The 14,062-nt window shown below is 41.4% G+C and overlaps 1 protein-coding gene across 2 annotated transcripts in view; it reads left to right on the plus strand.

Annotated features, from left to right (window-relative positions):
* PLXND1 (plexin D1) overlaps nt 1-13,052 on the plus strand; it is a 151,806-nt gene extending 138,754 nt beyond the window's left edge. For both annotated transcript variants that reach the window (XM_056524952.1, XM_056524954.1), the window contains exons 30-36: nt 1,137-1,171; nt 3,109-3,213; nt 3,476-3,639; nt 3,908-4,055; nt 11,157-11,297; nt 11,430-11,504; nt 11,584-13,052. In XM_056524952.1, the coding sequence (XP_056380927.1) occupies nt 1,137-1,171; nt 3,109-3,213; nt 3,476-3,639; nt 3,908-4,055; nt 11,157-11,297; nt 11,430-11,504; nt 11,584-11,700 (785 nt within the window). In that variant the 3' untranslated portion in view covers nt 11,701-13,052. The remainder of the gene's footprint in view (nt 1-1,136; nt 1,172-3,108; nt 3,214-3,475; nt 3,640-3,907; nt 4,056-11,156; nt 11,298-11,429; nt 11,505-11,583) is intronic.
* The last annotated feature ends 1,010 nt before the right edge of the window (nt 13,053-14,062 follow it).

Here is a 14,062-nt window from a genome sequence, read left to right on the forward strand (position 1 = left end):
ATCTTATGGTATATTTACATGTACAGTATCCTGTACATATTTGATGCTCAGGTTTTACGTTGCAGATTTCATTGTAAACTAAATGACTGAACACAGCTTAACATCTGCAGCTTTAAATTACTTCTATTAAAAATCTTAATCCTTCTAGTACTTATCAGCTGCTCTATACTACAGAGAAACTTGTATAATTTTTTTCTGCCAGACCACAGTGCTCTCTGCTGACACCTCTGTCCATGTCAGGAACTGTCCAGAGTAGGAGCAAATCCCCATAGCAAACCTATCCTGCTCTGCACAGTTCCTGACATGAACAGAGGTGTCAGCAGAGAGCACTGTGGTCAGACTGAAAAGAAAAACTCAACTTCCTCTGTAGTATACAGCAGCTGATAAGTTTTTATGTAGAAGTAATTTACAAATCTGTATAACTTTCTGGCACCAGTTGATTAGAAAAAATGTGTTTCCTGCCGGAGTACACCTTTAAGTGCTTATTGATGTATTGTTAATAACCTGTCTCTAATTGTACCTAGGGGGCTTTAACCCATTTCAAGGGCAATCAGTTATCATAGTCATTTACATTTTTAGGGCTCATTCACATTTTACACTCCGGATCCGCCGACTACGGACCCTACAGTGTGCCTCCAGATGTGCCTGCTTATAGCGGCAATCCGCTGCTACGAGCAGACACACGGCGATGTGTGATTCGTCACAAGCATGCACGGTGTACTCGCACATATCGTGGCTGCTCCCCTACTCCCTGAGCTAGGCCGAGAGCAGCCGCGATGTGTGTGAGTACTGTATACTGTGCATGTGCACGGCGACTCGCACACCGCAGTGTTGCCGCTCCGAGCAGGCACATCTGGAGGCACATTGTAGGGTCCATCTCCAGCAGGTCTGCAGAGTAAAATATGCTGTGGATCCGTCCATGTAAACAAGCTCTTATAGGGAATTCACGTGTACAGTATCCTGCGCATATTTGATGCACAGATTTTGAACCTGAGGATTTGATGCTGTATTCAGTCATTTAGTTTACATTGAAATTTGCAGGTTCAAAATATGTGCATGAAATATGTGACACTGTAATATCTGCAATAATGGAAGTGATTTTACATGTATGTTTATTGTCTTCTTCTTTATTGCAGTGAAAGACTTAGACACAGACAAGTATTTTCATTTGGTAAGTAATTTATGGCATGTAAGGGTACTTTTCTTCTTATACTCAATCCACAGGATAGGGGATAAGTGTCTGATCGCGGGGGGTTCAACCTCTGATCCCACCCGCAATCTCCTGCCTGACGCTCCACAGTGTTCTGAAGATATTTGTTCGGAACACAGGCTATCCTCATGCCACAGGCTATCCTCATGCATGGAGCAGCAGTGGTCACCCCCATGCACTGTCTATGGAAGAGCCGGAGATACACAAGTACAGAAGAGTACCAGTGTTCCCCTTTAAGTTGGGTTGTTTCATTGTCTGTACTAGACATGGTCTGCTGTTGTGCAATCAAGTCTAGTCACATCCAAAGCTGCATAAAAAACTCAATGTTAGGATGGTTGTTTTCACACATCCTTTTTGTGGCAGTTTTTCATTTCGTTTAAACTGTCTGGTTTGCCCAAAACATCCAATTACAACTCAGAGTTAATGTCCAAACCAGCTCTGGTAAAATGAAAGCTGAGTTGTGATTGGTTGCTGTGGGCAAGACAGTTGTGGTTACAGGTAGATTGGCAAATCTGCGCTAATGTGTGTGGACACTGTCTTATGTCTGATTGAAATAATGGAAAATCTGCAGATGTTTACCCAAATGTTTATTGTAAAATGCAGTTTTGCCAGCATTTAACAATTAAAAAATGGCCAATTTTACTGTGTGTGTGAACATAGTCTAACCATAACTTTTAAGAGATTAGTTGAGTAATGAGCATTTTTGCTTGTTTGCCAGCTGATTATGGTGGCACGTGGGCTATTTTGCTGAGAAATACCCTGTGTAATAAGCACTAAATGCAATGTATTTACAGTACTGTGTAAATAATCAGAGGTACAAAAAAGACAAAAAGAGCAATACAACTCCCACAATGCACTGCAGAAGGCGGCTGATTGACATAGCTGAACTACAGCATTTGCAGCAATTAAGATAGCAACTTCTGCAAGACTTGAGTCTACCTATACCAAGAGCTGCATCCTGCTGTGTGTAGGGGGGCGAGATTCCTGAAAGGAGTTTATAAGGGAGGAAATATGAAGCGGCCACAATAAAGAAGGTAGCAGCGACATGTATATTTATAGAAAGAAAAGTAAAGCAGACGGCAGGATACCAGATAATCTTCCAGATAGTATACAAGGCTTTTTAATTGGAAGCAGCCTACACCATGTCAGCTCCAGAAAGGGGCACAGGAATTCAGGGTCAAAGGAAGAATTCCAGGTCACAACGATGCCCCCCTCATTCTTATTGCTGAATTATTGTTGTGGTCACACAGAATGTTCATATTTACAGATAGTAACAGAAGTAACACATATACTGCATGGTGGGCACATTGCCTATATAACATCTCTATGACAGGTCAGCTTGATGTGTATATGTTCAAACCCCTTTCACTGGAACGTTCACAAAAGCTCCCATAAATAACCAATTTTGGAAACATTTTAATAAGCCCCATCCTTAGACAGGCAGTGTATATCTAGCAACCACATACTTTCTTCTAAGCAACCAGTCTGTCAGATTATGCGGGTCTAAAGCTCATGGCAGATGCCAAACTGAGGGTAGATGATAGACAAAAGGCTTGTAAGTGCCCAAATCATGTTTTTTTCTTATTAGAGTTTTCCAATAATACATTTAAGTAGAGAACCTATTTAAAGGGGTTCTCCGATGCTCTGCCTTCCGGAGCTCCGCTCGCAGCGTCTGGAAGTTTATTACTCCGAACGCTGTGTGCGGACTTCCGTGTTCGAGGCCGCCCCCTTGTGACGTCATGCCCGCCCCCTCAACGAAAGTCTATGGGAAGGGGGCGCGTAATAAACTTCCGGACGCTGCGAGTGGAGCTCCGGAGGAAGGCAGGGCAGCGGAGAACCCCTTTAATAAGTAAAGTTTCATGTTTACAGTTATATTGACCATGACAAATATATTCCAGGTCCTTCCGACTGATGACCTCCTGGAAAATAAGAAATCTCACCGACAGAGTCATAGGAAGAAGGTTCTACCCGAAATCTATCTCACCCGCCTCCTCTCTACAAAGGTACGAAAATCTGTTCCTGTCATTAGCACCAACACTTCTGTCAGCAGTGGAGAATGACACAGCATGAATAAAGAGTCAGGAGGGTGAACACCTCCACACTACTATTAAAGATGGCTGTGATGAGAAAGGTGCAGTGTAGCATACATTGTAGGGATACCCATTGGCATTCTTTATATTGGGGATTCCTGACATGCTTTAAATAGGATTACATTCATTGGTGGTTCAGTTCTCTGGGGTCATCTATATTACTTTTGATTTTTAGGGAACATTGCAGAAATTTCTGGATGACCTTTTCCGAGCCATCCTCAGCATCCGCGATGACCGGCCGCCCTTGGCCATTAAATACTTCTTTGACTTTCTTGAGGAACAGGCAGAGAAGAGGGGGATCTCTGACCCAGACACCTTGCACATATGGAAGACTAACAGGTAAATTGTTACAGAAAAAACTTTGCTTGCTGCCAGTGAATGGAAACATTTACAGTAACAGTAACAACCTGTCCCGATCATGTCCAGCTGAGACAGACACACAACTTATTGAAATAGAGAACCGTAATACACTGTAACAAGCCCTGCATCTGTGTAAGCAGGACACGATCAGTACATCTTACACGATCTTCTGTATGTAAACAAGAGGTGACAATTGCTAGGTTTGTAATGTGTTTTTAACTCACATTATTCTTCTTTACCCTCCCAGCCTTCCCCTGCGCTTCTGGGTAAACATCCTGAAAAATCCAGAGTTTGTATTTGACATGGAAAAGTCAGACCACATGGACGCTTGTCTGTCAGTCATCGCCCAAGCTTTTATTGATGCCTGTTCCATTTCTGATATGCAACTGGGCAAGGTAAGATGGAGTCCCATGTATGCAGTGCTAAACCTTGTGGTGTTAAACATTTGGAGAGCAGAACAGACCATCTATTTATTTTTTTCCTTAATGAATCTAATTTGTTTTTGGAAGCATAAACCTATGGTGCCCAGAACCCACATCTACAGCTATTTACATGTTTATTTTTACCAATCCTTTCTGGGAAAATACACAAGATGTTACTCACGAACCCTGGACAATATATTTTGTTATATATATATATATATATATATATATATATGTGTGTGTGTGTGCTTATTAATTCCTCATGCTTTGTAGTCAGCAAATATTGAATCCATCGTTATTGTAATATACATTTATTGACTTTTATGCTGTGTCTTTCATATGTAAGCAAGCGTTCTAGTAGTCATAGTAATGGCTTTATTTTCCTTCCATTATAACCAATATAACTATGAGCATGGCCAGAAAAACCCAGCTGCTTAATACATAAATACCTGACACTCACTAGGCCGCTTGTACACGTAACATTAGCCGGAACGGGTAGGACTCACAAGTTACCAATATTTGTCGCTGCAGCTGGATTTGCCATTGTTGCAAGTTGCGATTCCTGGTACAGCAATTCCACATCTACTATTGTTAAGTGCACAATCTGCCTTGTATCATAGGTGTTAAAAGGGTACTCTACTGGCCAGCATTCTGAAGTAAATGTTCCGAACGCTGTTTTCGCACTGCGGGGGTCGGCCACACCCCCTCAATGCAAGTCAATGGGAGGGGGCATTACGGCAGTCACACTCCCTCCCATAGACTTACATTGAGGGGGCATGACCATGATGTCACAATGGATGTGGCCGACCCTGCAGCGTGAAAACAGCATTCGGAACGTTTACTTCCAAACGCTGACTTGTGGCGTGACCCATACCCAATAATGTTAGATTGGGCACTCTGAACAGTCTTCAGCTAGAATACTTGTGAGAAAAAAGACCAATGGATCCAGGCGCTGCTCTATCCAGGTATACACAGGATGCAGGTAAGTGTTCTTAATCCAGCAATTTTATTGAACACAAAACAACAAAAGGATCATGACGCGTTTCGGGGTAAATTCCCCTTCCTCAGATGATCTAGGTGCTGCTACAACAAGCACCCTTTATATAATGGCAAGGTGAAGGAGGTACAGGTCAGGAAGGGGTGGGCTGAATGTGATGTCACATCCAGTCCACTTACAAAAAACTTAATTTACATGTAGAAACAGCAGAAAATAATTATTGTCTAAAACATACAGGTGTGCGTTCGATTATGATAATAATATAACATCAATATAAACAGTACTAAGTGATATAACATGGGTGGAATCGGCAATGTGACAAACACATGCGGGAGCTCTGACGAGGTAAACAACATAGCCATGTGGCTGAAAAATAAACATAAACAATGGCATCGGTCTATTGTAAGGCGCTCCACTCGCAGCACGCACCGGCATAGCAGTGACAGGAGTATCCACGGACGCGTTGCCAAGCAGACGTCTCTGAACGGAAAACAACCAATCACAGTCCACAGGGCGCGGCTTGCAGCGGAGCGCCCAACATAGTGAGTAAACAACATAGGGAACAACACCATCTATGGAAGAAAAAGGTAAAGTAAATACAAAAATAAATAAATGAAATGAAGGCAAGAGATATAAGTAATCCACAATATCCCATGTTAAAGGGTGGGAATAAAAAAAAAAAAAAAAACGCCTTAGGATGTCCATATCGGGCGTTTCTAACAGCAACAACCACAAACTAAAATGTACCTTCTGAACACACATAATAAATTATTTAACACGCCAGAATAAATTAATTGATAGAAAATAATTAATAAAAAATGCGATGATCCCTATAAACAGTACATGATTACATAAAAAATGAATTGATATATATAAATACACAAAATAAATGTACATTAAAATACTAATAAAATTAAGTCTGGATCTTAATAATAAAATAGTATAAATAAGGAGTCAACGCTGTGACAGCTACTAACAAAATGTGATGATAAATACTTAGACAAAAGGCGTCCCCATCCAGTATGTCTACACAATCATATACCCATATCTAAAAGATTTAAAAAAAAAAAAAAAAAAAAATAATGATAATTAATGGAAAAATAAAGCTATTAAGATGTTATAACCGCTGAATGTTGCAATATCACAAGGCAGTCTCCACCAACTCATTCAAACCAGACGGTACAAGGGTACGGAGTTTAAAGATCCAGAAATTCTCTCTCCTTCTCAATAAGCTGAATCTCTGGGAATTATCAAGTGCAATATTTTCTATAGCCTGAAGTTTCATGCAACTGAAATCAGACTGATGGTGGGTCAGCAGATGCCGAGATACACTATGCAAGGTGAACCCTAAATTTGCATTGCTACGATGTTTGTTGATCCTCTCCCTGAGGCATTGGGTAGTACGACCCACGTACTGTAGGCCACATGGACACTCAAGGAGATAAACAACAAACCGTGTGGAGCAATTAATGAATGTTTTAGTTTTAAAACTTTCATGGGAGACAGTGGAAACAAATGTTTTACTGCGACTCACAATTGAGTCGCAGCACTTACATCTGTTGTGCCCACATTTAAACGTCCCAACTGTGGTTAAAAAGGTCTCTGAAACCTTCTTGGGTGCCTTTAGTCTACTTGGCGCTAAAATATTCTTTAAAGTGCGGCCTCTTCTGAAAGTGATGCCAGGCTTAGGTGGTAGTAATGAATTCAAAAAAGGATCCTTACATAAAACATGCCAATGTGTATTAAAAATGTTCCTAATGGCCTGATGGTCCTGATTAAAAGTAGTATTACTACTTTTAATCAGGACCATCAGGCCATTAGGAACATTTTTAATACACATTGGCATGTTTTATGTAAGGATCCTTTTTTGAATTCATTACTACCACCTAAGCCTGGCATCACTTTCAGAAGAGGCCGCACTTTAAAGAATATTTTAGCGCCAAGTAGACTAAAGGCACCCAAGAAGGTTTCAGAGACCTTTTTAACCACAGTTGGGACGTTTAAATGTGGGCACAACAGATGTAAGTGCTGCGACTCAATTGTGAGTCGCAGTAAAACATTTGTTTCCACTGTCTCCCATGAAAGTTTTAAAACTAAAACATTCATTAATTGCTCCACACGGTTTGTTGTTTATCTCCTTGAGTGTCCATGTGGCCTACAGTACGTGGGTCGTACTACCCAATGCCTCAGGGAGAGGATCAACAAACATCGTAGCAATGCAAATTTAGGGTTCACCTTGCATAGTGTATCTCGGCATCTGCTGACCCACCATCAGTCTGATTTCAGTTGCATGAAACTTCAGGCTATAGAAAATATTGCACTTGATAATTCCCAGAGATTCAGCTTATTGAGAAGGAGAGAGAATTTCTGGATCTTTAAACTCCGTACCCTTGTACCGTCTGGTTTGAATGAGTTGGTGGAGACTGCCTTGTGATATTGCAACATTCAGCGGTTATAACATCTTAATAGCTTTATTTTTCCATTAATTATCATTATTTATTTATTTTTTTTTTTAAATCTTTTAGATATGGGTATATGATTGTGTAGACATACTGGATGGGGACGCCTTTTGTCTAAGTATTTATCATCACATTTTGTTAGTAGCTGTCACAGCGTTGACTCCTTATTTATACTATTTTATTATTAAGATCCAGACTTAATTTTATTAGTATTTTAATGTACATTTATTTTGTGTATTTATATATATCAATTCATTTTTTATGTAATCATGTACTGTTTATAGGGATCATCGCATTTTTTATTAATTATTTTCTATCAATTAATTTATTCTGGCGTGTTAAATAATTTATTATGTGTGTTCAGAAGGTACATTTTAGTTTGTGGTTGTTGCTGTTAGAAACGCCCGATATGGACATCCTAAGGCGTTTTTTTTTTATTTTTTTTTTTATTCCCACCCTTTAACATGGGATATTGTGGATTACTTATATCTCTTGCCTTCATTTCATTTATTTATTTTTGTATTTACTTTACCTTTTTCTTCCATAGATGGTGTTGTTCCCTATGTTGTTTACTCACTATGTTGGGCGCTCCGCTGCAAGCCGCGCCCTGTGGACTGTGATTGGTTGTTTTCCGTTCAGAGACGTCTGCTTGGCAACGCGTCCGTGGATACTCCTGTCACTGCTATGCCGGTGCGTGCTGCGAGTGGAGCGCCTTACAATAGACCGATGCCATTGTTTATGTTTATTTTTCAGCCACATGGCTATGTTGTTTACCTCGTCAGAGCTCCCGCATGTGTTTGTCACATTGCCGATTCCACCCATGTTATATCACTTAGTACTGTTTATATTGATGTTATATTATTATCATAATCGAACGCACACCTGTATGTTTTAGACAATAATTATTTTCTGCTGTTTCTACATGTAAATTAAGTTTTTTGTAAGTGGACTGGATGTGACATCACATTCAGCCCACCCCTTCCTGACCTGTACCTCCTTCACCTTGCCATTATATAAAGGGTGCTTGTTGTAGCAGCACCTAGATCATCTGAGGAAGGGGAATTTACCCCGAAACGCGTCATGATCCTTTTGTTGTTTTGTGTTCAATAAAATTGCTGGATTAAGAACACTTACCTGCATCCTGTGTATACCTGGATAGAGCAGCGCCTGGATCCATTGGTCTTTTTTCTCACAAGTATTCCAGTTTCTACAGGGCGTTGACACGCTCCTGTGACCATCAGGCTCGGCAGCTCATCCAACTCTATCTGGTACCCCAATCAAGGGGTGATATGCGCAATTCTTCTACTTTAAGGTGAGCGGCCACCCTGACTTAAGTCCTGGGTGTACATTCAGCATACTTTTTGGTTCCCTCACCTGCCAAGGGTAATACACGAGGCGCTGCCTCCCGGTTGTCTTTTTTGTCTTTATTTCTTCGTCAGTCTTCAGCTACACAGCCCGAAAAAACAGTTATCTGTGATGCACTTTGTGACATCTTTCTGTCTTGTTAAGGGTGCGTTCCCACCTGGCGTATATGCAGCGTATTTCACGCTGCGCAAAATTTGCGTCAGCAGCGGGAAATACGCTGCGTTTCCCTCGCTCACTATACACACAGGGCTTTCCGGCGGCAGCCCTATGTGTGCAGTGAGTTTTGGATGCAGAGCCACTCGTCACAGTCACGCCGACACACGGCCGTGCCTCCAAAACTCACTGCACATATAGGGCTGCTGCCAGAAAGCCCTGTGTATAGTGAGCGAGGAATACGCAGCGTATTTCCTGCTGCTGCCACAAATTTTGCGCAGCGTGAAATATGCTGCGTATACGCCAGATGGGAACGCACCCTTAGCCAGCATTAACAGAAATGCTAGAGTAGGTTTTCTGTGGGATTTCATCAGATGGACTAGCCATCATTTCCTATGCGTATTAGTGAGCTCTGGGTACTCACCCCTGCTAACTGGGAAAACCCAACAATATTTGCTGTTTTGAAGCTGTTCTGGCCGAATTGTCTAGACGTCACAATCTAGCTCTTGTCAGAATAATTTAGGGTATGTTTACAGGGGAGGGACCTACTGCTGGTTTCTTACTGTGAGTTTAAACCATGGCAGGTTTTCTGCTACTGAAAATCTGCTGCAGATTACATTGACTCCAAAAACCTGCTGTAGCTGAAACTTTCAGAGGAAAACTCGCAGTAGATCCCATCCGTGTGAATGTACCCTAAAGCTATGTTCTCACTCACTACACATGGCAAAAGTAGGTGTTTGGTGAACCTGCAGGGTGGACTTTGTTTCTGTGGGTCACCAGGCTCCCTGCACAGCTTGGAATGTTTTTGTTGGTGAGTTCAGTGACCTACACTGATAAATACTTGCAGGAAACTGCCTTTAGGGGGGACATCAAACACTGCAGACTAACAGTACATGCGGCCACACACAGATAATAACAAGACAGTGTGAGAGTGCAGCGCAAGCAGGAAGAGAGTGTCAGTCTGGAAGTGACTCCCCTTCCTCCCCACACCACTCCAATACTACTGTTTAAAGAGAATGTCTCATCTAGATTCTCTTTTAGCGATTAGAGCCAGATACGGAAACATGGTTTTTTTCTTGTAGTCTGTTTCTAATTTTAATATTTAACATATATAATTTTTTTGCATATTATTGGGAGCCAGCCTGAGCTTTCAATCATTTAGAAATATGATTTACATATCTAAACCATAGATTAGAGAGGACTCATTGACATCCTTCATGCTCTGTGCAGAGGTCATTGTGCAAGGAGGGGTAGAAGGGGAGACATGACCATTACCTATTATACATGGCCTGAGCCAGCCTTATCTTTCTACTGGTGTCATCTTATACTGTAATCATGTCTGTAACTGTAAGAATAGGAGGGAATTTCTGAACAATGTTCTCTACAGATCAGGGAATGTCAGATTATTAATAGGGCCTATGGGCCAGAATAAAAACTGCAAGATTTCAGGACTATTCAAAACATTAATAAAATTATGGGAATTGTTAAAGAAACCATAACAACTTGATTTAAACAATAACTCATTTTCTGACAACACATCCCCTTGAAAAGGGTACTCCAGTGGAAATTTTTTTTTTCAAATCAACTGGTGCCAGAAAGTTAAACAGATTGTTAAATTACTTTTATTAAGAAATCTTAATCCTTCCAGTACTTATCAGCTGCTGTATGCTCCACCGGAAGTTTTTTCTTTATGAATTTATTTTCTGTCTGACCACAGTGCTCTCTGCTGACACCTCTGTTCATGACAGGAACTGTCCAGAGCAGGATAGGTTTGCTATTGGGATTTGCTTGTGCTCTGGACAGTTCCTGACATGGACAGAGGTGTCAGCAGAGAGCACTGTGGTCAGACTGAAAAGAACTCCAGAAAGAAATACAACTTCCTGTGGAGCACACAGCAGCTCGTAAGTACTGGAAGGATTAAGATTTCTTAATAGACGTAATTTACAAATCTGTTTAACTTTCTGGCACCAGTTGATTTGAAAAAAATCCTTTAAGGGGGGAAAGACATCTGTATAGATATAATATGTGAACACTGCATCCTCATTCAATTTAATAATGCTGTAGTCACCACTGAAATGTACGTTTTTAACACTTTCCCAGGACTCACCCACAAACAAGCTGCTGTACGCTAAGGAAATTCCAGAATATAGGAAAATTGTGCAGAAATATTACCGGCAAATCAAGGAGATGAGTCCTCTCAGCGAGCAGGAGATGAACGCACATCTCGCCGAGGAGTCACGGGTAAGAGACTGCTTGTTAACCAGCACTAAGGATCATGAAGTGATAGGAGACATCTAGTGGTCTCCTTATAGGGGACATCATGGAACACCTTCATTATAACTCACACTTACATCTTCTCCCCATTTATCTTAGAAGTACCAAAATAAATTTAACACCAGTGTGGCATTGGCTGAAATCTACAAGTACGCCAAGAAATATCGCTTACAGGTAATCATTGTTCAATGCCTTCTCTTTAACCTGTTACCAGCCAGATAGCCATAGGTCCTAAACTGTCTTTACCCCACAGATCATCAATGCCTTGGAAGCGAATCCCGTAACGAAACGGGGCCAGCTGCAGCACAAATTTGAGCAAGTGATTGTCCTGATGGAGGATGATATCTACACATGTAGCAGTGAAGCGTAGAAAGACCACTATGGATCCCCCTCTTCTCCTGGAATTTAATTCTTGTTGCAGAATTCTTGGCCTTAAGTGGTGATGGAGACCCCAATTACGGCACTGATTTTATGACAGATAAGTGACGCTCGAGATGTGCACTGAACATCTCATCTTGCCCACCACATCTCCTTGATGGCTAGGCCACACAAGGACATTTTTGGCCTGATACTTGACCAAGAAAGGTTGAACTCCTGGGGTCATATTGTGGACGTACTCACTGCGCCATTCCCAAGAAACGTCATACTTTTACGTAGTCCTACGGAACATTTTATATCCTTACTGCTTTCTTGGAATTTTGCACTGCAGACCTGAAAAACACTGCAAGGGCACAACCACTGGAGTTACAACTGTAATTCCCTGACAGTAGAACGGACTTTTGACATTGGGTAATAAATACAAGCATAACTGAGTGCCTTATAGTCATAGATCTCAGGATATTTAAAGGGAGTGTAGTGATATCCAGGGACATGCGAGACACACAAACCTATTACTGTGCACTCAAATCCATTCCAGATAGTTCTACCAATAGGGGACGTTGTACTTGGTCTATACCCGATTATGCAGTAGTATTGCTTTTGGTTAGAAATGGGTCGGATTTAGCCAGATATGTAGTACGGGTTTCATGCACTTTTTTTCCCCTTGCGTAGAAGGAAGCACTCTGCAATATCTTAGGGTTTTTACCCTACAGCTTCCCCGTTGCCTTATTATTTGGCCAAACCATTAGCTGCTGGTCCTTGGAAGCTTCTACCTGCTGACTATCAACATACCACTTTAAAATATGGCTGCTCCTTGGTGCCGAATCCAGTCAATGTAGTTGATCCAATGTAGTGGAATTGCTGCAATATGGACAACCCATGATGACCGGTGGCTGGTGTCATGAACCGTTCACTTCACCAACGAACCACAAAGATAAAATGAGTCAAGTAGTAAATGGCATAAAGATCTGCTGTGCAGAGAGGATACGGATGAGCACAGGTTTTTTTTGCTTAAATAAAAGGTGCAATATATGAAATCTGCTAAAGGGAGAGGAAGTAATCCTGCAGTCAATGTACAGGAATGGTTATATTTTGGGCAGGGGGCAGATATTTAGGTCCTGTTTTACAAACCGGGTACCCATGCTCATTTTAGATACATTCAGTTTCATTATCCCTGATGGCCTAGGGTCGGGAAAGTCATTTTGTGATGTACATTGAGGGGATAAATTCAGATTTGCCCAGGACCATTGTGCCAAACCAGTCAAGTGTCAAGAATAGACATTGGTGATTCATTTATGTATAAGTCACCCTCTAGGGCAGTGGTCTCCAACCTGTGGACCTCCAGATGTTACAAAACTACAACTCCCATCATGCCCGGACAGCTGTTGGCTGTCCGGGCATGCTGGGAGTTGTAGTTTTGAAACATCTGGAAGTCTGCAGGTTGGAGACCATTGCTCTAGGGGGATGCTAGAGGTCCAGTGAAAGGTTTTACAATTGATCTGCAGAAGTGTGACATGCAGAATAGTAAAGCCTCTGGTAATTACCATTCTAGAAATAAGCGTCTTTGTGAAGCCCCCATTTAAGTGTATGCAGGTTGCAAGTTCAAGTTGCATAGCAGCCATTAGAAGTTACATTTGGGGGCCCTGCAAGTACAGGAGTGATGTGCAGTTGTGTAAGTGGCTGCATCTACATGCTACACAGACTTGCTTTGGTTCCTTTCAAACCAAAGGAATATAGGTGCAACCCTACGCAGCTTCATACAAAATATCCCCATTTGACATATGACACCTAGTACTGCATCCTGTTCACAATAAATGGCCTTAATGATACAATGACAGATCTAGGAAAGTTTGACATTTGATCTTAACCTACCTGGAATCTGTGGTGCATTGCAGGACACTTCTAGGCAGAGAATGGTAATGTATATTGTGACCAAGCTGTAGAATGGAATCTCATGTATTTTACTAGGCTGAACCATCCAGATGGCTACCACTACTTGTAGAGTAATAAATTTGGGTGGTAGATCAGAGTCTGACTTTCAGACTAACCCTTTATTGCCTCGTGGCAGAGGCCCCTACAGCTAAGGCAGTTATGCACACTGTATGTAGATGTATATAAAGCAGAATTCAGTTTATGTATTAAAGTTCTATGGTGGCATTGTGATCTTTGTAATAAAATATTTAAAGTCTCATCTTTGACAAGTTTATGGTTTAGTCTTGCACCCACTGAGTGTCCAATCTTCCTCCCTAAACCTTGTGAAAGTGGAAAGAAGGCACTCATGTGTAGGACTCAAGTAATCCCACAGGGAGGAAGATGACTTACCAGTTTGTTGTGTCACACACCCCCCACAATGG

The sequence above is a fragment of the Hyla sarda genome, chromosome 6 (assembly GCF_029499605.1).
Source record: "Hyla sarda isolate aHylSar1 chromosome 6, aHylSar1.hap1, whole genome shotgun sequence".
Taxonomy (NCBI): domain Eukaryota; kingdom Metazoa; phylum Chordata; class Amphibia; order Anura; family Hylidae; genus Hyla; species Hyla sarda.